A 24618-nucleotide genomic window follows, 5' to 3' on the forward strand; every position below is an offset into this window, starting at 1 on the left:
ACCTTGTTTTTGGCCAAATTTTCTGAAATGAGACAGAGGTCTGGAGAAAATTATTTCTTATATGCGATATGAACCTGGACGGTTTTAATATTTTCAATATTTCACAATGCTATTGATATTTGGAGCATCTTTATTGGATCTGGTGTGGTGAAGAAATAATATGGAGCACTTCGAAAGTTAGACATTTATTATTCTAATTATTGTAATGACTTATCACCATCATTATTGTAATAGTTACTAGGAACTATTTTTGTACTTATGTGCATCGTTTATGTACATGCAGTCGTTACACATAATACTTATTCATAGTTAGCGGCGATATATCGGCCGAAGACTCTGACGGATTCAAAAAATGGCTTCACTATGCTGATGATGTCAGACTCTGGAAGGTCGAAACCCTGGCTTCCTCCACCAGGGAGTTCGATGGTATATGACAGAGGCACTCCAGCGACGGCCTTCACCCAGTCGTCGCTGTTACCGGACACCGGATCTATAAGAAAAGCACATAAATAACCATCGTTAGCACAGCAGAGCGCCGACCTCGAAAGAGTTCATATTGGTAACCTTGAGGTGTAAAATACGTGTAAAGTGGAGTTATGTATCTGGGATGAGGCTTTTATCCTTATTGATTGGTTTCAAGTTATTCAAGACTTATCGGGAAATGTCTAAACCTTGGTAATACTGAAGTCGGTTTTTGTGTGTTGATGCGGATAGTTCCTTTCGTTAGTTAATACTTTGAAGAGAAGTAACGCGAGATTGGAGATGGCACTGATGATAGTATTTTGGAGCATATTGAACTGGTACCAGTGGGAACTAGTGTACACCTCAAAAAATTACGACAGTTGGTTCCCCAGCCCGAGGAAAAATGTAGTTTGGAAGTTACGCCTACTGACAGATGACACAGGGTGACTTTTTGAGGTGTAGAAAACATAGCTTGCCAAAACTGCACATAAGTTTCAGACGAAAGTTTCTTTTCAGTTATTCTGTTTGACCAACAATTTCGCCAAGAATTAACGGCAAACTTTTTCTTTTATAGGAACGATATTTGGAAACCGCCTGTGGCTGAAACAAGCAGCCAGACGCAGTATTTACTGATTCGCGTTTACAATAGCTGCCGTTACAGGGGGTGGACAAAATGTAGAAACACCACAAACACGACGGATCTGTTCAGCGGTAGCCTACCTTCTCGTCTGAGCTATGGATAGCTTCAGTCACTTTCATTTATTAATCGTACGGCTTTCTGAAGTACTGAAAAAAATTGCATACACACAGGGTAGACAGTAATATGGGAACACCAAAAACAGAACACTTTACCATGCCTAATGCGATGCAGGAAAACCGTTTGCATTCAAAACAGCTTCCACACGTCCCGGAATGGATAAATACAGGTTCCGTAATGTTTTCAAGGCAGTTTTATACCATTCTTCCTGTAAAATTAGATGATGAAGGTGGATAGCGATTCTCTCCATAGTAGATCACAAAGGGTCAGTAATATTGAGATCTGCTGACTCTGGTGGTCAGGAGACTGCGACAGTTCATCCTCTTTCACATAGTACCAGTCCCCAGTGTCAGCTGTGTGAACAGGGGTCATGTCGTCTTGGAGTGCAGCATCATTATTAGAGAGCAAACATTGTACTATGGGACGGACCTGATCAGCCAACATTGTCACATAATACTTGGCCACCTTGCAGAGTAACAGTGGGGCCCATGAAATACCAAGATTTGGCTGCCGAAATTATCGTCGGCTCCTGCCATGTTTCTCTCCTGGGATGCGAACTCGGACAGAAGTTGGAAATAATGTGAAACAAGAACCTCCTGATCAAATAACATTCTTTTGTTGCTGTGTAGCCCGGGTTTTACGCCTTCAGCACCACATTTTCCTGTTATGTATGCTTACATCACTTATGATGATGATGTTTGGTTTGTGTGGCGCTCAACTGCTCGGTCATCAGCGCCCTTACAAAGTCCCAATTTTTTTACACAGCCCAATTTTTTCCACAGTCCAATCCAGCCACAGCCACAATTACAAATGGTGATGAAATGATGAGGACAACACAAACACCCAGTCCCCAGGCAGTGAAAACCCCCAACCCGGCTGGGCATTGAAGCCGGGACCCCATGATCCAAAGGCAGCAACACTAGCCACTAGACCAACTTACATCACTGGTGGGATTCCATCTTGCCCCGCAATTCCCTGCTTATGGAGCCATCTTGGTATTGTTTTGCTGTTGACAGGGTTCTGAGGGCAACATTCATGTCTCCAGTTACCTTAGCAGCTGTCGTCCTCTTATTTTCATCTCAATCCTTTTCAACTATCGTCTGCCACAATTGCTCAATAGACACTATGATTCGCACTCTGACTCAGCGGTTGATGTTTCTCCACCTTCCCTGTATGCGGAAAAAATCTTCGATACGGTGCGTCCGCCAAACACTTCAGCTCCCATGGTTATGGGAGCACACACCATACGAACACTAGTTTCCCAACGATCGAATTCGCTTATGTCCTTCATAATATACTCACAACAACACAAAACACTGTTCTGGCCACTACCGATACTTGCAACATATTAAGAACAATGCACAGGGGCCGCAACCTGCAGGCTTGGCTGGCCACCTCAATTGGTACCTACGAGGTGCATTCAAGTTCTAAGGCCTCCGATTTTTTTTTCTAATTAACTACTCACCCGAAATCCATGAAACTGGCGTTACTTCTCGACGTAATCGCCTTGCAGATGTACACATTTTTCACAACGCTGACGCCATGATTCCATGGTAGCGGCGAAGGCTTCTTTAGGAGTCTGTCTTTCATTGTTGGAAAAAGCCAAAAGTCACTAGGAGCCAGGTCAGGTGAGTAGGGAGCATGAGGAATCACTTCAAAGTTGTTATCACGAAGAAACTGTTGCATAACGTTAGCTCGATGTGCGGGTGCGTTGTCTTGGTGAAACAGCACACGTGCAGCCCTTCCCGGACGTTTTTGTTGCAGTGCAGGAAGGAATTTTTTCTTCAAAACATTTTCGTAGGATGCACCTGTTACCGTAGTGCCCCTTGGAACGCAATGGGTAAGGATTACGCCCTCGCTGTCCCAGAACATGGGCACCATCATTTTTTCAGCACTGGCGGTTACCCGAAATTTTTTTGGTGGCGGTGAATCTGTGTGCTTCCATTGAGCTGACTGGCGCTTTGTTTCTGGATTGAGAAATGGCATCCACGTCTCATCCATTGTCACAACCGACGAAAAGAAAGTCCCATTCATGCTGTCGTTGCGCGTCAACATTGCTTGGCAACATGTCACACGGGCAGCCATATGGTCGTCCGTCAGCATTCGTGGCACCCACCTGGATGACACTTTTCGCATTTTCAGGTCGTCATGCAGGATTGTGTGCACAGAACCCACAGAAATGCCAACTCTGGAGGCGATCTGTTCAACAGTCATTCGGCGATCCCCCAAAATAATTCTCTCCACTTTCTCGATCATGTCGTCAGACCGACTTGTGCGAGCCCGAGGTTGTTTCGGTTTGTTGTCACACGATGTTCTGCCTTCATTAAACTGTCGCAACCACGAACGCAATTTCGACACATCCATAACTCCATCACCACATGTCTCCTTCAACTGTCGATGAATTTCAATTGGTTTCACACCACGCAAATTCAGAAAACGAATGATTGCACGCTGTTCAAGTAAGGAAAACGTCGCCATTTTAAGTATTTAAAACAGTTCTCATTCTCGCCGCTGGCGGTAAAATTCCATCTGCCGTACGGTGCTGCCATCTCTGGGACATATTGACAATGAATGCGGCCTGATTTTAAAACAATGCGCATGTTTCTATCGCTTTCCAGTCCGGAGAAAAAAAATCGGAGGCCTTAGAATTTGAATGCACCTCGTACATCAGTTGGTTCCGCCGCCACGGTCAGCTGGCTTGTGGGCCGTCTGCACTGGTCACTTCCGTGTCGTGCTGTACATGTTGGCGCTGTGGTTCCTGATCCTACGAATGAGTTTAGTTATTTATTTACGTTGTGTGAGTACACCCCTTTCCACGATTGTATCTTTCATTGTAGTATGACAAACCCATGTTAGTATTATTTTCGGCCATAATGACTATGTTTATGAACCGTGACTGTGTGGGATGATTATTCATTTCTAATTTCTGTTACCAGTTACTTTTTTATTTTATGTTTAATCTAACATAATACAACGCGTTTCGAACATGTTCTGTTCATCTTCAGGCGTTTATACATACATACAGAGAAATGGTACTTAAAAAGAAACAGTCTTAAACTAGATTAATCTAAAACTCTTTGTCCATCGTTTGTTACTGTAGCTAGCGATTTCGATTTCTAGCCATACACTGCGCCCCTCACCCCCCCCCCCTCCCCCCAAATGCCACACCAGCCGCTAGCTACAGTAACAAACGATTTACAAAGAGTTCTAGATTAATCTAGTTTAAGACTGTTTCTTTTTAAGTACCATTTCTCTGTATGTATGTACGTATAAACGCCTGAAGATGAACAGAACATGTTCGAAATGCGTTGTATTATGTTAGATTAAACATAAAATAAAAAAGTGACAGGTAGCAGAAATTAGAACTAAATAATTATCCCATGTTAGTAGTCCCTCCTCTTCTTCGTTGTTGGTGGCACCTGAAGATGAAGCTCAAAGCTTCGAAACCGGTCATGGAATACATTAAGAAATGTAAAGGCAACTGAAACGTATTTTATTTGATGAACTATCACATGAAATGTAACACATGAGGATGAAGGAAGTCTGTAACCTACCGTTGTGCCGTCAGAGTTCCCTAAATGACTACCAGCCGTGACCTGAAGTCATTCCCGATGGCTGCCCACACCACGACACCGGGAGTAACACCGCTGTGTCTCTTCAAAATATTGGAATAACCGGACTCCTCCCCTCGTTGCCGCCGTATTCGTCGTTGATTGTCATCCGGGGTAGTGCAGAATCGCAATTCACTACTGAACACAATGCAGCACCATTTGTCGGCAGTCCATGCTTGCCAGTCACGATACCATACCAGCCCGCCGCCTTCAGTGGTGTGGTGTCAACGGCAGCCTACTAATAGGACGGTAACTGCCTAGTCAGACTGTTGCTACTCTTCGACGAATGGTGCTACATACAGAGAATGTTGCAGGGAGTCTGTTACTTGTTCCCGGGTGGCAGGCACAGGTGTGAGGGAATATGATGTGCTCGGTGCACAATATGGCGATCCTCCGATTGATGGTTGCAGGTGGTCGATCGGAACCTTGACGACGAGTACGCCTGACCTCACGTTTCCATGCAGTCCAATAGCTGGTTACTGTCACAACACACAAATGTGGACATTGCACGATTGGATCAGCCAGCCAAATGGAGGCCAACAACGAGGCTCTTTTCGAACTCTGTCAGGTGCTGATAATGCCGTTTCACACGAGTACGAAGCATCTCCATATCCTTCAAGTGATCGCTCAACATCTCACGCTGTTCACGCCCCTGATACTCGTATATTCTACGAGATGTGGTAACTATACTAAACACGATCAACACTAATGCTTTCTGGTGACCGTTCTTCCTGTTACAGAAAAGTGAAACTCTAATTATTTATGTATCTTCTGATGATGTGTACATGAGGGGAATTACATTGACATCTAACCATGTCTTCTGGATGCTTCACTGGTTTTGACGGGTAGTGCATTTCTCGGCCTTATTATTCTTTTCATGCAGTTTGGGTGTGGTCCGTGTACAATCAAATAGTGAATTATTCCCCTGGTAGACTGCCTGTAAAATACTCAATAAGTTTTGTACCGCCATCGTCAGCTGAATAGTTCTTTCTTTTTTTTTTACTGGGAACCTGTTTGTCAATACTCTTTTTACCACAGGACATCGCTACTTACATCCATATGTGTGTTGAAAGTGAACTTAGATTCTTAGTGGATTTCAGTACAGTGCACTGTGTCCTGTCGTGAATGGGACAATGCAGCTTGATTCCCCTTTTTGCATTATTCTTCATCAATTTTTTGACTGCTTTGATCTGGGACGTCTTCGTCCTAACCTCTTCACCTAGGCACACCCAACATATTCAGTTATTTGCTGAATACGTTCCCATTTTTGTCTCCCACTAGTTTTTTCCCTTTACAGTTCCCTATAGTAACTTATAAGTTACTTTATGATAACATATGTCCTCTCAGCCTGTCCATTCTTCTAGACGGTGTTGTAAATATTATATTCCTTTTCTGGACGATTCTGCGAAGGATCTAATGTCTTGTCAGTCCACTTAATTTTTAGCATCCTTCTGTAAGACTGCGTCCCGGGAAGTACCGAGATTAATTCGAGGTTGGAGGAGGGACTTTTCCTTGTTCCAGTTCATCCAGAACCAGGACACCCCCAGGTCCACTGAGCTTGCTTTCAGATGAGCACTGGGGATCTTCTCCATGGGTAAAAGGCGGCTGGGGCGATGAATCCACCGTCTGCCTCCTCCTAGTGCCATATGGGCACTGTGCTCAACCTGCTGACAGGACAATAGGACGTTCACGCCACAGACATTACCTTTACCTTTCTGTTACACAAAGTTTCGGAATCTTCGATTATTTTATAGTCTGGTTTTCCCACAGTCCATGATTCACTTCCCCCCAATTCTGTGCTCCTGACATTCATTCTCAGAACTTTAATCTTCTAATTAAAGACTATGTTTCATAGTACACTGAAGAGCCAAAGAAACTGGTACACCTGCGCAAAAGTGCCGCAACACGACGTGGCATGGACTCAATTAATGTCTGAACTTGTGCTGGAGGAAAGTGAACCATGAATCCTGCAGGGCCGTCCATAAATCCGTAAGAGTACGAGGGGGTGGAGGTCTCTTCTGAATAACACGTTGCAAGGCACCCCAGGTTTGCTCAATAATGTTCATGTCTGGGTAGTTTGGGGGCCAGTGGAAGTATTTAAACTCAGAACAGTGTTCCTGGAGCCACTCTGTAGCAATTCTGGACGTGTGGAGTGTCGCACTGTCCTGTTGGAATGCCCAACTCCGTCGGAATGCACAACGGACATGGGTGGATGCACGTGATCGGACAGGATGCTTACGTACGTGTCACCTGTCAGAGTCGTATCTAGATGTATCACGGGTCCAGTATCATTCCAACTGCACACGCCGGCCGAAGTGGCCGTGCGGTTAAAGGCGCTGCAGTCTGGAACCGCAAGACCGCTACGGTCGCAGGTTCGAATCCTGCCTCGGGCATGGATGTTTGTGATGTCCTTAGGTTAGTTAGGTTTAACTAGTTCTAAGTTCTAGGGGACTAATGACCTCAGCAGTTGAGTCCCATAGTGCTCAGAGCCATTTGAACCATTTGCACCAACTGCACACGCCCACATCATTACAGAGCCTCCATCAGCTTGAACAGTCCCCTCCTCACATACAGGATCAATGGATTCATGAGGTTGTCTCCATACCCGTACACGTCCATCCGCTAGATACAATTTGAAACGAGAGCTCGTCCAACGAGGAAACATGTTTCGAGTCATTAACAGTTCAATGTCGCTGTTGACGGGCTCAGGTGAGACGCAAAACTTTGTGTCGTGCAGTCATCAAGGGTACACGAGCGGTCCTTCGGTTATGTAAGCCCATATCGATGATGTTCCGCCGGCCGGAGTCGCCGAGCGGTTCTAGGCGCTACAGTCTGGAACCGTGCGACCGCTACGATCGCAGGTTCGAATCCTGCCCCGGGCATGGATTTGTGTGATTTCCTTAGGTTAGTTAGGTTTACGTAGTTCTAAGTTCTAGGGGACTGATGACCTCAGATGTTAAGTCCCATAGTGCTCAGAGCCATTTGAAGCATTTGATGATGTTCCGTTGAATGGTTTTCACGCTGACACTTGTTGATGACCCAGCACTGAAATCTGCAGCAGTTTGTGGAAGGGTTGCACTTCTGTCACCTGAACGATTCTCTTCAGTCGTCGTTGGTCCCGTTCTTGCAGGATCTTTTTCCGGCCGCAGCGATGTCGGAGATTTGATGTTTTACCGGATTCCTTATATTCACGGTTCACTCGTGAAACGGTCTTACAGGATAGTATTTGAATACACATGCATATACGAGTTTCTTTGGCGCTTAAGTGTAGCAGACGCCTTTTACTCATGATTCCCATCTGTGCTCTCTGCTAGCTTGCTTTTTGTGCCTCTCTGCGGCTTAATTATTCGTGTAGCGTCATGAAATGTTCCCGCTACATTGGGAAGCATTCCAATTACTATCGATGTGATGAGAGGGTCTTGACACGTTGAGAATTACACCGAATAGTAATGTCTGCGCTTACAGAATTAGGCACACATTTCTTTGTTTCCTCCTCCACCACCAGTTAAACATCCGGAAAAACTAAAAGACTTGTATTTGCAGAATCAGTTCTCCGTTGCTGGCAAAAGCAATACTTAAAGTAAAATCCTTGGGACGTAGGTTGTTCCGCTAGGAAAGAGAATCCTAGGTCTTACTGCAGCTGGTCTTCCTATATGTGTATGTTGCACTAATAATCTGCAGAATTTTAGAGTCATCGTCGATTATTCACGAAAAATACAAAACATTTCCACTGCCCAATTGTTACATCAATACCAGCCACGTGCATTCAACTGCCGTTAAAATTTCCCTCCAAAACCCATCTCCTCCAAAGAACAAACAATTGACAAAACATTAACATCTTTGGAAATGGAAGATTAATGAATTAACAACTAAAATTAATATCAATAATTATGTCACACCAGAAATGGATAGTTAAGATCTGCACACAATATAAAATTTATTTGAATAACAATTAAAATTAATAATGCGTAATTTAAGATCTGTACATAATTTGCATAAAACCGAAAGTAGATACTAAGATCTGCACATAGCAATGGGAAGGACAGAACTGGGAAAGTGGTTCCATTTCAGTGATCCTGCGTATTTTACTCATATTTTTACGCTCTAATAGCATCCCCCAGGCCTATGCACATAGTGAACTGGTAAATGAAATGTTCCTTTCATAATTCGTATTACTGCTTGCAAAATGCATATGTAGATCTACACCCATAAACGTGTAGCTTTAATGTTCTAAAGGGCCGATGCAGCCTCGACCCTCTACTCGGAACTGGCCATGTTAATGCGATGGGAGTTAAAGCGATGGGCGGCTTGGAAGCGCTCCTTGCCTACGTGGAGGAATGTCTTCATTACATAAAGAAAGCGGCGGTTGGAAGTTTCCCCTGGGAACCGCAAGACTCGGCGTCTCAACGGCTGCTCTGGAACCTTCTAGAAACACGTTTAGCCTCTTTCCGTGCCCTGCCCACATAATAAACAAAAGGTCTCACTCACCCTTGCTGGCGCTCTGGTGAAATCTTGTAATTTCATTGGAGCGTGGTCGCAACCGGCAGAACTTGTCTAGAGACTGGACGGCTCTCGGAATCACTATAGTAGTTGGTGGACGACTTGGAGCTTTCCCGGAATTTGAGAGAGAAATTAGAATTTATTTCCAGACTCTCTCTGCCTCCTGCAGTTATGGACTGTGCGGCTGGTCCCGGCGGAGGTTCGAGTTCTCCCTCGGGCGTGGGTGTGTGTGTTTGTCCTTAGGATAATTTTGGTTAAGTAGTGTGTAAGCTTAGGGACTGATGGCCTTAGCAGTTAAGTCCCATAAGATTTCACACACATTTGAAAATTTTTTTCTCTGCCTCCCACCGCCACGAACGACGGCCTCGCTGGCATCTTCGAAGGCCGCACCCGCGCAGATGGGTCCAGTGCGCTGTTAACTGCTGCTCACAGCCGGCGCGCACGGAGCCGAATACTGGAAGTTTATTTGTTGAGATTCGGCCAGGAGTGCCTTTCCGCCGAATAGTTCACGGGGCACGGTATTTGCTAACTTTGCGGAGTTAGTCGTTTCGGTAACTGCTGATCGCACTTAATTGTTTGATTTGCAGAATGCACTTTACATCTCTGAACAGTATATGTTCTTCCGAGTTCACTTTTTAGTAGCACTTTCTGATACGTTCTTCACTTAACCATTGGCAATATTCATTACGTGCTCCTAAAATTGGTAACAAGATCGGAAGTAAAGACTCCTGTTCTCTAGCTTTGCATTCGTTGCTATCTGTTGAAGGTTTTCCCACTTGAACGCTCGTTAACGGAAATAAATATCACCTCCTATAAAGGTGCATTTACATTTAATAGCAAGATGCCTTCCATAACTGAAATGGACTGTCGTATTTCACGCGTGACTATCAACCTTTAAAGGTGGGCGTACTCAGACTTAATAAGACATTATCCGTTGCGGGATTGTTTCATTACCTTTTAAAAGTAAATTCGCATGACTGAATAGGGAGCTTCACTGCGTTTCCCGATCAAGGGGAGGTTAATTTTGCATCTCAGAGGTATGAAAATTATACCACCCAACCTCACACATGACTCGCCTGTATGCGTCATTATGTGGTCACAGTAGCAGATTTCTTTCGTCTACTACGTGATTTCCAATTTTGAGGTCAAGTTTAACGGTAATCTCATTTCAGCTACTCCTCATTACTATCGTCTTTTTCTGGTTTATTGTCAATCCATATTCTATAATCATTAGACTTTTCTTTCTATTCAACAGCTTCTGCAGTTCTCTCTTCACTCAGGAAAACTAGATCAGTCGTGATTTATTTTCTCCTTCAGATGACACAGGCTTTTGTACGTCTCCGTTCTTCAACCAGAAGTCTGAGCCCTTTTTCCGAACTAGCAGTCATATTGGCCAGAATTCCGGAATAGCTGGGATGGTGTCAGTCAGTATAACTTACAAACATCTTTGAAACGCATAATAACACTTCGTTACATACCAGCTGTAATCTATGAGACCAAACGCTTACTGCGTATCCTGCAGCTGTTGTCAAAGTGGATTGTGTGTGTGTGTGTTTGTGTGTGTGTTTTGGTGGGTGGGTGCGGAGGGGGGAGGGGGGGAGTACCCTATGATTTCTATTGCCTCTGTAACAGGTGGATCACACATAAAGTACGATCCACATGAGTTGCAATTCCAGCTGGCCTTCTGCAGTCCCATTGTTCTTCCAAAGCAACTAATTTGTTGTTTGTCTTGATATTACTGCGGTCAGTTCACGTTATTCATACTAAGTAGAATCTTACGGTTAACTACTTCACTTAAGCAGATAACTTCAAATAACGAATACAGTCACTCATTCACATGGTTGGAATCTGGTCAACCAATAGCTTCTCTACGCCCTCACAGACTGGGTTGTCCATTGTGCATTTTTCAGTATATTTCCATAAAGCTGTGCTGTTATTAAAAAATTGTCGATATTAATGTTGGGTGAAAGTGATACTTACACATGGCGTTTCTGGAACTGCCGATAGTAAAGTTCTGGCCTCCTGCTGCAACCTGTGCGGCGTTGGCCTCTTCTGCCAGTGCGTGCTGCAAGAGTGCAATGTCACACATAACGGTACACAACCTCCTGTGTTCTGTTTATGACTCGAGGTTTAGAAAATGAGCATTACTTACCAGTGTTTGCCAGTCCTCGGGCAGCTCAGTGGTGTATCCCCAAGGGTACAATATGTACTGCAAAGAGAACCTTGTGTCAGAGATTTAACAATACACTACATGACACGAATGAAATATTCGATAAGGTTTTAAGTAAAATGTATTTAATAGTCTACACATATAAAATAAATTGTGTGTATTTGTTTGTTTGTGTGTGTGTGTGTGTGTGTGTGTGTGTGTGTGTGTGAGAGAGAGAGAGAGAGAGAGAGAGAGAGAGAGAGAGAGAGAGAGAGAGAGGAAGAGAGAGATAGAGAGAGAGGGAGAGAGAGAGAGAACGACTAGCCCCGATGCCAAAAACGCAACATTTTCTGAGAAACTAATCACTCGTACGGGAGCAATTGACAAATGTCGCAGTTTACGTAAATTGAAATTACGGAAGAGTTGTCGTGAAGGCATCCGTTTTCTGGGATGAGAAACAGACAGTGGTTCTTCATTTCGTCACGAAGTGAATTGTCCGAAGATTGATTCTTTTTCAGTAATGTGTAAGTCTGCACGAATCCCTCTGTTCTAAATAATACCGAACTCCTTTTCAGTTTTTGAGTTAAATATCCGGGTGAAACATTGCGTGCGTGTCTAGAGAGGCAGTACTTTTTGCAAGCTTGAAGGTACACAGCCAGCTTTACATTAAACACAGACAACGTCAAACAGAAAATGATATTCATAATAACTGAATAATTTCATTTTTACCTCGTGGACGGATCTAGTCTCTAAGAAGAAAACCAACAATTATTATCCAATCAGCGTTTTACCCTCTGTGTCCAAAGCTATTTAATATATATTTACCTCAGTCAATTGACTGAATACTTGGGCACATTTAACTTCTATGGCAAATGTAAGCCCAGTTTTCGTAAACATTATAGTACTAATTAAGGTAACTGACTGCCTTAAATATGCCATAGATAAGCGAAGGATCTCAGTCTTAACATTACTAGACTTGTCTGACAACGTCAGCTTTAAAATTCGACAGCTAAAACTTTCAGACAGTACGTTGAGAAACTGGCAGCAGCATATTTTCTGTCTGAATGAAAAATCGTCCTGTAAGTGTTCTCTAGAAAACTGCAGAGGTCCCTGTTGTTCCCCTTGTGTGTCAAGTTACTCTCGTCAGTACTGTGTCCCTGCAAATAATGGCAATCGCGATCCGTCTCCTGTGTTAAGAAAGACGCTAAATCAGATTAAATAAATAAAGTCCCTACTAATTTTAGTAAGTCACCAGAAGTTAATAATCAGACATAAATTCTGCAATCAATTGCTCCGTATTCTTCATGATGGCTCTCCTAATGTAACACTGAATCAGCACCAGAACTGTGCAGAAAACCCTGTCGTCACGTCCATATCTCTATGCCCAACAAAAATTTCGAAGCATATTTCCACAAGATGTTAAAAGTAAACGTATGCATTCACTGATTCTGTTTATACTGCGATATAATCCAACACGGTGTGATATAATTCTATTCAACTCTCCGCGCTTTTCATTAGACCGACATCGATTGCGACCTGTCAGTCTACTCCAAATCCATTGCTTCAAATGAAAACTGCCTTGCTCGTTATAACCTAAGTTCTACGTAATTGGTTCTGATACAACACAACAGACAGTTTCGGCAGCTACACAAAATTGCTTGAAGTAACCCATCCGTTTACAAGCCAACCTTTTCATTTGTGTTCACTTTATCAGGTTTCTTCGCGTGTTTCAACTTTCATATTTGGATTGCCTGTTAGAAATTATACCCTGCTTTAGTATCATGTATTGTAATTGAGAGACATGTCTTATTCACTGTGAGTTAACAGATTTCTCGGAGGATGGCTTCCATCAAGTAATCCTGCAAAACGTGGTATGAAAGCGTTGCTCATCTTAATTTTGACAATTCTTTAGAAAAGCTTTGCCGAGCAAGTCATGTATTTCTATTGAAGGAGGAGGTCAAAATACAATACTTCTGATAACGAGTTTCGCTTAAAAGAAGATGTTTTAATAACTATTTATTAATTAAAACATCATAAATACCTTGTCTAGACAAAATCAAGTTCCACTTTTTTAATCCTCAGACCAAACGGAATCGTTTAATATGCATCAGGACAACATTCTGTTAGTATTGTAGGCCCTTTGCTGTTTGTGATGTATATAAACGATTTAGGACACAGTCTGAGCAGCCGCATTAGATTGTTTACAGATTTTGCTGTCATTTACCAGCTCAGAAAGTCATTGGATGATCAAAACAAATTGCAAAATGATTTAGTCGAGATATGTGTATGGTGTGGAAAAAGTGGCAATCGACTCTAAATAATAAAAATTATGAAGTCATCCACCTGAGTACTAAAAGCAATTCGCTAAATTTTGGTTGCACGATACATCACACAAAACTAAAGGCTGAAAATTCAACTAAATCTAGTCTAACAGAAAAAAGGCAACGCACCGCAAAGGAAATATCCGTACTGGACGGAAATCGGCAGAGATGCGATGTACATGTAGAGGCAAACAAATGATTACAATTTCAGAAACATTGTATGATTTATTCAAGAGAAAGAGCTTCAAAAATTGAGAAAAGTAATAAAGCACTGGTCAATCTGTGGCCCCTATGAAAGCAATACCTCGGCTTGGCAATGATTGACAGAGTGGCTGGATGCCCTCCTGAGGGACATCGTGACATGTTGTGTCCAACTGACGTGTTGAGCGCTACTGACGAGGGACTTCAGATCGATTCCGTATTTCTGGATTTCCGGAACGGTTTTGACATTGTACCACACAAGCGGCTCGTAGTGAAATTGCGTGCTTATGAAATATCGTCTCAGTTATGTGACTGGATTTGTGATTTCATGTCAGACGTCACAGTTCGTAGTAATTGACGGAAAGTCATCGAGTAAAACAGAAGTGATTTCTGGCGTTCACCAAGGTAGTGTTACAGGCCCTTTGCTCTTCCTTAACTATATAAACCATTTGAGAGACAATCTGAGCAGCCGTCTTCAGTTGTTTGCAGATGGCGCTGTCCTTTATCGACTAATAAAGTCATCAGAAGATCAAAACAAACTGCAGAACGATTTAGAAAAAATATCTGAATGGTGCGAAAAGTGACAGTTGACGCTAAATAACGAAAAGTGTGAAGTCATCCACATGAGTGCTAAAAGGAACTCGTTAAACTTCGGTTATACGATAAATCAGTCTATTCTAAAAGCTGTAAATTCAAGTAAATACCTAGGTATTACAATTACGAACAACTTAAATTGGAAGGAACACATGGAAAACGTTGTGGGGAAGGCTAACCAAAGACTGTGTTTTATTGGCAGGACACTTAGAAAATGTAACAGATCTACTAAGGAGACTGCCTACACTGCGCTTGTCCGTCCTCTTTTAGAATACTGCTGCTCGGTGAGGGATCCTTACCAGATAGGACTGACAGAGTACATCGAAAGAGTTCAAAGAAAGGCAGCACGTTTTGTATTATCGCGAAATATGGGAGTGTCACAGAAATGATACAGGATTTGGGCTGGACATCATTAAAAGAAAGGCGTTTCTCGTTGCGACGGAATCTTGTCACGAAATTCCAATCACCAACTTTCTCCTCCGAATGCGAAAATTTTTTGTTGACACCGACCTACATAGGGAGGAACGATCACCACTACAAAATAAGAGAAACCAGAGCTCGTACGGAAAGATATAGGATTCATCCTTTCCGTGCCCTATACGAGATTGGAATAATAGAGAATTGTTAAGGTGGTTCGATGAACCCCCTGCCAGGCACTTAAATGTGATTTGCAGAGTATCCATGTAGATGTAGATACTGGAGCGTTAGTTCGTCAAAATCCCGAGCTGGCTGGAGGGCTCTGCCCACAATGCTCCTAACGTTCTCAGCTGGGGAGATCTTGGCGGCCGAGTTAGAGTGTGCGAAGCACGAAAATAAGCAAGAGACACTCTTAACGCGTGCAGTCGGGCATTAGCTTGCTGAAATGTAAGCCCAGAATGGCTTGCTATGATGGGCATCAAAACGACGTACCGCTATGCTTTAAGTGTGCCGCGGATGATATCCAAAGAGGTTCTGCTATAATAAAAAAGAAATGGCACTGCAGCTCATCAGTCGTGGTTACTGGGTCGTATGGCGGGCGACATTCAGGCTTATAGCCCATCGCTATCCGGAGCGTCTCCAGACATGTCTTCAGCCTGGAATCTCACTGACTGCAGTATAATTGTCTTCAGCGTCGAGAGTAGCTTCGAACTGAGCCCCAATGACAGCGAAGACATGTCTGGGGACACCCCGGACAGCGGTGGGATACCAACCCGACAATCGCCGGCAATAGGGATGACAACCGGAAGTGATGGTCTGGGGTGCCATTTCTTTTCATAGCACGACCCATGTGGTTGTCATCTGCGGCACCCGCACAGCAAAGCGGTACGTAGTCGATATTGTACGCCCCGTTTTGTTGCCCTTCACGGCAAGCATCTTGGGTCAACATTTCAGCAGGATAATGCCAGTCCAAACATGACAAACATTTCTTCTGCTTGCCTTCGTCCGTGGTATACCTTACCTAGGTCGCCGGATCTCTTCCCAGTCGAGAACGTTTGGACCTTTGGACAGGTCCTCCAATCATCTCGGAATTTTGACGATCTAAGGTGCCAGTTGGACAGAATTTGGCACGATAGCCAACAACAGTACCAGTCGATACTAGGCCGAATAACTTATGCGGGCCAACGCGTTATTGACTTGCTGAATTTGTTAAGCTCTTTCTCTTCAATAAATCATCCATTCTTTCTGAAACTGTAATCATTTGTTTGTCTGTATAGGTACATTAAATCTACCGATTTTCGTGCCATTCGGATAGTTCCTTTGTGGCGCGTCGTTTCTTTATGTTAGAGTATAGGGTAAGGTGGGGTAAATCCGACCGGGTGGGTAAACCCGACCGCCCTCTATTTGTGAGAAACGGCAAAGCGGAGCGATTTCGCATAGTGTTACCACATAGAGCATTCGAAATAACGGAAATGTCACCTTGACAGCTTTGGAGCATTTGACATTGAGACACTCAAAAGAAAACCAGTGTGTTTTCGATTGTTTCAATTTAATTTTCGTGCAAATTGCATCACTAGATTTACCTTATTAAACAAAACGATCGCAAAACAAACGGTAAGTGATTTTGTAGTGCATTTAGTGACCTATTCAGTGTATGTATCGTTTTTGTTGGAAATTTCGTGTAAATGGTTTCCAAATGCGTTAAATGAAAAATGGCATGTTGGAGTAAATCCGACCGCATATTTTTTATCGTTTATGTGTATGGAATTTTTTATTTATGGACACAAAGTGAATTTTTGTTTATTTTTAGGAAACGGTACGAAATTGCAAACGAGAAACGACAAAACGCAATCAGAACGATGTTGCCGAGCAGTTGCTGCAATGTAAATGGGAATGTCTTTACAAGCTGTCGCTCGTGATTTTAACATTCCGAGATCGACATTGTTATTGCACTGCCGTGCAAATGAAATCATCTTTTTCAATTAAAATTTACATTCATTTAAATTTCAGTACATTTAGTACTTTAAACATTGTTATTTTTTGAATACTTTTTGTTCATTTATGTAAAAAAAACATAATTGCATATAATTATTTCCCAAAAAACCGTTCATTTAGAACTATTTCTGTGCAAAATCAGCAAACAAATAGGAGGTCGGATTTACCCCAGCATTTTTGCAATGGCTCAAATGGTTCTGAGCACTATGGGACTCAACTGCTGTGGTCATCAGTCCCCTAGAACTTAGAACTACTTAAACCTAACTAACCTAAGGACGTCACACACATCCATGCCCGAGGCAGGATTCGAACCTGCGACCGTAGCATTTGCAAATGGCAAGAATGCACGTTTCTTAAATATAGATATCTCAAAAACTATTGATGGTATAACAAAAATACACTCCTGGAAATTGAAATAAGAACACCGTGACTTCATTGTCCCAGGAAGGGGAAACTTTATTGACACATTCCTGGGGTCAGATACATCACATGATCACACTGACAGAACCACAGGCACATAGACACAGGCAACAGAGCATGCACAATGTCGGCACTAGTACAGTGTATATCCACCTTTCGCAGCAATGCAGGCTGCTATTCTCCCATGGAGACGATCGTAGAGATGCTGGATGTAGTCCTGTGGAACGGCTTGCCATGCCATTTCCACCTGGCGCCTCAGTTGGACCAGCGTTCGTGCTGGACGTGCAGACCGCGTGAGACGACGCTTCATCCAGTCCCAAACATGCTCAATGGGGGACAGATCCGGAGATCTTGCTGGCCAGGGTAGTTGACTTACACCTTCTAGAGCACGTTGGGTGGCACGGGATACATGCGGACGTGCATTGTCCTGTTGGAACAGCAAGTTCCCTTGCCGGTCTAGGAATGGTAGAACGATGGGTTCGATGACGGTTTGGATGTACCGTGCACTATTCAGTGTCCCCTCGACGATCACCAGTGGTGTACGGCCAGTGTAGGAGATCGCTCCCCACACCATGATGCCGGGTGTTGGCCCTGTGTGCCTCGGTCGTATGCAGTCCTGATTGTGGCGCTCACCTGCACGGCGCCAAACACGCATACGACCATCATTGGCACCAAGGCAGAAGCGACTCTCATCGCTGAAGACGACACGTCTCCATTCGTCCCTCCATTCACGCCTGTCGCGACACCACTGGAGGCGGGCTGCACGATGTTGGGGCGTGAGCGGAAGACGGCCTAACGGTGTGCGGGACCGTAGCCCAGCTTCATGGAGACGGTTGCGAATGGTCCTCGCCGATACCCCAGGAGCAACAGTGTCCCTAATTTGCTGGGACGTGGCGGTGAGTCCCCTACGGCACTGCGTAGGATCCTACGGTCTTGGCGTGCATCCGTGCGTCGCTGCGGTCCGGTCCCAGGTCGACGGGCACGTGCACCTTCCGCCGACCACTGGCGACAACATCGATGTACTGTGGAGACCTCACGCCCCACGTGTTGAGCAATTCGGCGGTACGTCCACCCGGCCTCCCGCATGCCCACTATACGCCCTCGCTCAAAGTCCGTCAACTGCACATACGGTTCACGTCCACGCTGTCGCGGCATGCTACCAGTGTTAAAGACTGCGATGGAGCTCCGTATGCCATGGCAAACTGGCTGACACTGACGGCGGCGGTGCACAAATGCTGCGCAGCTAGCGCCATTCGACGGCCAACACCGCGGTTCCTGGTGTGTCCGCTGTGCCGTGCGTGTGATCATTGCTTGTACAGCCCTCTCGCAGTGTCCGGAGCAAGTATGGTGGGTCTGACACATGGTGTCAATGTGTTCTTTTTTCCATTTCCAGGAGTGTATTTTGCATGCAGTTGCTCCTTTATATTGCCTATAATTCAACCAACGCATTTAACGTTAAGATCCGTCCTCGGATAAGCATTTTATAGCCACAATAAATTACTAGGACAGATTGACCTCACCTTACCCCATATCCACGGGAAATGATGAATTTGGGATTCTACATTATTAATGGGTGCTTGAGTTAGTGCCAATTAAAATAAACAAGGAGAAGACCTCAACAGCATGAGGAATGAAAAATCTAAAGAATTAGAGCAAAAGAGAATGATGAGCCAAACATTGTGACCATATGCCTAATAGCGTACTGGTCTACCTTTCGAACGCAGTTCAGAAACGTTTCTGCTCGTTATTGATTCGACAAGTCCATTATACATTTCTAGAGGTACATGGCGGAAGATGACTAGGTGCAAGTCAAGTAACTCCCGTCAACTGGACAGTGGTTTATGTGCTGGGAGCTGGCACTGATGGCGTCCCACATGTGTTACATGCGGTACAGACCACGCGAATTTAATGACCAAGACATCAAAGTGAATTCACTGTCAAGCTCCTCCAACCACTGTAGCACTATTCTGGCCTTGTGACACTGACAGTATCCTGCTGGAAGATACCAACACTGTCGTGGAAGATGTCAAGCACGATGGACTGCAGGTAGTCTGCAGTAATGTTCACGAAGTCCACAGCTATTATATCTCCTTCGATTACTACCAAAGGCCCGATGAAAACTCAGGTGAAAGTCCCTCATAACATAAAACTGTCCCCACTGGCCTGTGTCTATAGTGTTTTGTATGTTTCTCGAAGCCAATCGCCTGGCTGATGGCGGATCCTGGCACGGCCACCTTCCGGGTTAGCAATAAAAGTCATTTATATGACTAGACGACACGTTTCCACTGATTCACGGTCAAATCTCGATGATCCAGCACCCACTGAAATCTTAATTGACAATGTCATTGGATCAAAATCCACATCTATATCGTCCTCCGCAAGCCACGTAACGGTATGTGGCAGAGGGTGTTTCTGATACCAATAACTGATCCCCCATTTCCTCTTCCACTTACAAATGGTGCAAGGGAAGAATGATTGTCGGTAGGCCTCTGTTTTATCTCTAATTTCTCGATTTTTATCGTCGTAGTCATTTCGCGAGATGTGTGAGAGGAAGTAATATGTTGTCCGGCTGTCCACCGAATGTGCAGTCTCGAAATTTCAGTAGCAAACCTCTCCATGATGCACGATGCCTCTCTTGTAATGTCTGCCACTGGAGTTTGTTAAGGATCTCTGTAACGCTCTCGCGCCGACTAAACGATTCCGTGACGAAACATGTCGGTCTTCGATGGATCTTGTCTACCATCTTCTATCAGTCATACATGAGTAAGGATCCCATATTGACGTACAATATTCAAGAGTCGGTTGAACAAGCGCCTAGTAAGCCACTTCGTTCGTGGGTGGTTTACATTTCCTTAAGATTCTTCCTGTGAATATCAGTCTGGCATCAGTTCTTCCTACTATTTCTTCTGTGTGGTCATTCCAGTTAAGGCTGCTCTGGATAGCTACTCCTAGATTTTTATAGTAGATACTGTTTCCCACAATTTGTCATCAGTGTTATAATTGCAGAGTACTGGGTTTCTTTCTCTGTCTATGCGCAGTATGTTACATTTCAGGGTCAACTACCAGACCCTGCGCCATTTACCAACCCTCTGCAGGCCATTTTGCAAATAGATACTGTCTTCTGGCGTTGATACTGTCTGATAGACAATCGCATCATCTGCGAACACTCTTAGGCAGTTACCGACGCATTCTACTAAATAATTTATGTACAACGTAAACACTAATGGTCCTGTCACACTTCCTCGGGGTACCGTGCAATTTTACTTTACATTTATCGATAATTATCCGCCGGCCGCTGTGACCGAGCGGTTCCAGGCGCTTTCAGTCTGGATCCGCTCGACCGCTACGGTCGCAGATTCGCATCCTGCCTCGGGCATGGATGTGTGTGATGTACTTAGGTTAGTTAGGTTTAAGTAGTTCTAAGTTCTAGGGGACTGATGACCTCAGATGTTAAGTCCAATAGTGCTCAGAGCCATTTGAACCATTTTTGATAATTATCCGTTAAGAGGGACTTGTTGATTTCTACCTACACGGAAGTCGTGAATCCAGAGGAAAATAGGGTCCGATACTCGGTGAGCTCGTATTTTTTTTTTCGATAAACAGCAGAGCGGGACGGTGTCAAATCCTTCCCGCAGTCTAGGAACGTGACATCGAACTGAGCGCCATTGTCTACAGCGCTATTGATCTCATGGACGAACAGAGCGAGCTGGGTTTCGTAAGATTTGTTTGCCGATCTATGTTCATTTTTATAGAGGAGATATTCGTTCTCCAAAACCGTCATAATTCTTGTTCCATAATTCAACAACAAATGACGCCAACGATGTAGGACTATAATTATGTGCATCTGTCCCACGACCCTTCTTTAAAAACGGGAATGACCTGCGCTTTTTTTCCAGGCGCTAGGTACTAGATATGGGTCGTTCGCCGACTATCGGGTCCAAAGGAACGGTTCACCAAGATGAACGGAACGAGCGAGGAACGAATTCTAAGGAACGGTCGTTCATAGTTCACTGCGGTCGCGGCTTTCTACTTATAGTTCCCGGGAACGGGAAACGGTCGGTCTCTTTCCAGTAATGGCACGTCGGCCGGTCCCGTTCCAGCCTTGGTCCCGTTCCCATCTGCCTCGGTCTCGGTCTCGCTCGACTGGACTCGTCCTCCTTCGCGTTGCCACTCGTCGCAGTTCCACTGCCGACTGCTCGTAGTTAGTTCAGTATCGAGTTGATGTTAGATTCATTCGCTGCGCACACCCATTCTAGATCTGTTTCAAACCTTTCTTTAACTCTGAACTTGTGGTCGTTTTCGTATTCTATTTAGCGTCCACGACCGGTAATTAAAATGTATTTTATAATTACATAAATTACATAAAATTTTATGTGTATGTAATACATACACCTTTTCAGGTAACAAAACGGCATCTCAGGTTACTTCACTAATTCGATAAACAGCAGAAGAAATACTTGTAAAAAAGCAAGATTTTTTCTTATTACACATGCAAAGGACGGCGGCACCACACACATGAGTGGCTATTATACGTCATGTTTGATCCAAGGTAAAACGGCATGTTCATTGTTATGGAAGGCAGACCGACTTACAACCGAATGAAGCCGCGCTACATAATCGAGTGTCTGGTGTTACATTTCGTAAAGAGAATATGATAACTTCTACAATGTTATTTCAGAGGTACAGGGTGGCGCTTGAAAAATCGGGCCCAAGTAGTAGACTGCTCACTGTAGCCCACCAACCGTCGTCTATTGTTTCGAAGTTGTTGTTTGCATTAGCTTATTTGTAATTTATTCACTATCTAATCATTACATCTTTGTCTATTCTGCTCGTATCGGTCAACAAAGCGTGCGTAGTCGGCAAGCGACCCTGTACTCGGGCTGGTGTTTCGTGCGCCACCTTATATTATTTCACTGCGATCAGCCACATAACGCTACAATTGGCTAAACGAGAGGTTTTGCAGAATCAGGAAAATTACAAGTATGTAAGAATCCTGTTATGAATAAAAATTCTGTACTCCAGGGCGGAGGCAACTGCCCCCATGGCGCCTTCCATCTTCAGTCACCTATGCTACTACTTTTCAATTTCTCATAAGAACCATATACCAACCACAAATGAACGGTAAACGAGTAAAAATGAACGGTTCCCAAAAAAGAGCCATCACCAGTGAACTAGTTCCCAAGGATGAACGAGTTTGCCCATCTCCACTAGGTACCCTTCGTTGGTCCAACAATATACGATAAACTTGTACTAGAAGGGAAACAAGTTCTTTCGCATAATGTTTGTAGAATCTCATAGGTACCTCATCTGGTCCTGATGAGAACATGTAATGGTCGTCTTTTACGTATGTATGTATGTATGTATTTATTTATTTATTGAACTGGGGACCTAGAAACGATGGAGAGGCGTCGTCCCCGCCGTAGCCCTCAGAGGTACGCAACCCCACAACAGGCCACAGCAGTCCACTCAACCCACCGGCGCCCCACGCCGAACCTAGGGTTATTGTGCGGTTCGGCCCCCAGTGGAAAATTACCAAATTCTAAATTAACCAAATTCTAAAAAAAAGCGGACCCTTTAGTAGACGGCATAAACGATAGGCAAAAGAAGAAGATAGAAGAAGATAGAAGAAGAAGATGACACGAATATGGACTGCAGTTTTTCTGCTATACCAGTTACTATTTTTACGGTTTGTAATTATTATAAGGTACTGGCTGGCAAATCCAGTATTGCCCGGGTATTCATTCTATCAGTTTTCTATTAGAAACGAAAACAAAAAAATGAACTGTATTCGTAGTGAAGTATCGAAAAAAATTCATTCCCACGTGTTCGTCAAAACACCTTTGAAATTATGAAACAGTCGTACAAAGAGATATGCGTGATGTACAAATGTACAAGTGCATTATCCAAATTAAGAAACATGATCGCGGGCAGTTTCTGTATGCTGGGCGCAGCTGCTTCGCGTGCCTACAACGCGATTTTGCAAACGTCTCTATGGCAACACCTCTCCGTAGCTCTACAAAAGGCTATCGTTTTCGTCTACAATCGTTTGCGCTTGACTATTGAAAGCTGTCAAAACGCTGCCATGTGACAGGGATTTCCTTAAATGAACTCGACTGTAGGAGTGAGTCAGTAGTATAGAATTAACGCTTAAAACATCATGCATAATGCGGCATTTTTTCCCGTATCTCAGTGTTTATAACGTCATATCGCTTGAACTAAGTGTCGTATAATGATGTGTTTGTATAGGTAGATTCAGCGGCATATGTGGATACTCTAATGGAAATATGGTGAGAATAGATGTCGTAGCAAAAAAGTAATAAATTTAAATGTCATGCATGATGCGGCTGCTTTTGACGCATCTCAGTGTTTATAACGTCATATCTCCAGAACTAGGTGTGGTACCGTGACATAGTCCACCTGCTTAGCTGGGTGGTTACGTGCTTGCCTCCCATGCTGCGGGCCCGGGTTCGATTCCCGGCCGGGTTGCGGATTTTCTCCGCTCGTGGACTGGGTGTTGTGCTGTCCTCATCATCATTTCATCCTCATCACCGGCACGCAAGTCTCCCGACGTGGCGTCGACTGAAATAAGACACTCGGCAGCCGAACTTCCTCGGATTTCCCGGCCAACGGAGCCATACGCTCATTTCCGTTTACTATGAGATACATTTATAGGTGCATTTAGCGGCATATGTGGATACTGCCTGCGAAATTTATTATGAATGCAGTTATTAACACAGAAGTAATGCATTTAAACGTCATGCATAGGCGGCAGTTTTTCATGCGTCTCGTTGTTTATGACGCATATCACCTGAACTATCATACGTAGGTGGTTCTTACGCCCACAGCGATAGTTGCCTGATGGTAAGGTGTTTGCTATCGAATGTGGTGATATATATAAGGAATGGTTGGCTGGATGTAGGAGATGGCCTTATGTCTCTAATCGTGCCACGGTAATAAATGTATAACTGTGATAAAGTGATGTGGTGCTATCGCTGCACCGCCATGCTTGCCATTACATGTGTATCGAGGCTAAGGTGTGCACGTTTCATTTTTGTCTGCTATTGTACTTCTTCACGAGGAGCACTACTTGGAAAAAAATAGAGAACCGGCATTTGGGGCTGACTGCAGCACGATTCTACGCCGGCAGCGTACACTTCCCGTAAGGACCATGAAGACAAGATTAGAAAGATT

The 24618-nt window shown here is 44.0% G+C and overlaps 1 protein-coding gene across 1 annotated transcript in view; it reads right to left on the minus strand.

Annotated features, from left to right (window-relative positions):
• Window positions 1-299: 299 nt before the first annotated feature.
• Window positions 300-24618, minus strand: part of LOC126260386 (carboxypeptidase B-like) — a 126383-nt gene continuing 102064 nt past the window's right edge. Inside the window, exons 7-9 of the mRNA XM_049957714.1 lie at window positions 11483-11539; window positions 11311-11395; window positions 300-490 (exon numbers count right to left, since the gene is read on the minus strand). Coding sequence (XP_049813671.1) covers window positions 300-490; window positions 11311-11395; window positions 11483-11539 — 333 coding nt within the window. The remainder of the gene's footprint in view (window positions 491-11310; window positions 11396-11482; window positions 11540-24618) is intronic.

This window comes from Schistocerca nitens, chromosome 5, assembly GCF_023898315.1.
Source record: "Schistocerca nitens isolate TAMUIC-IGC-003100 chromosome 5, iqSchNite1.1, whole genome shotgun sequence".
In the NCBI taxonomy this organism is placed as follows: domain Eukaryota; kingdom Metazoa; phylum Arthropoda; class Insecta; order Orthoptera; family Acrididae; genus Schistocerca; species Schistocerca nitens.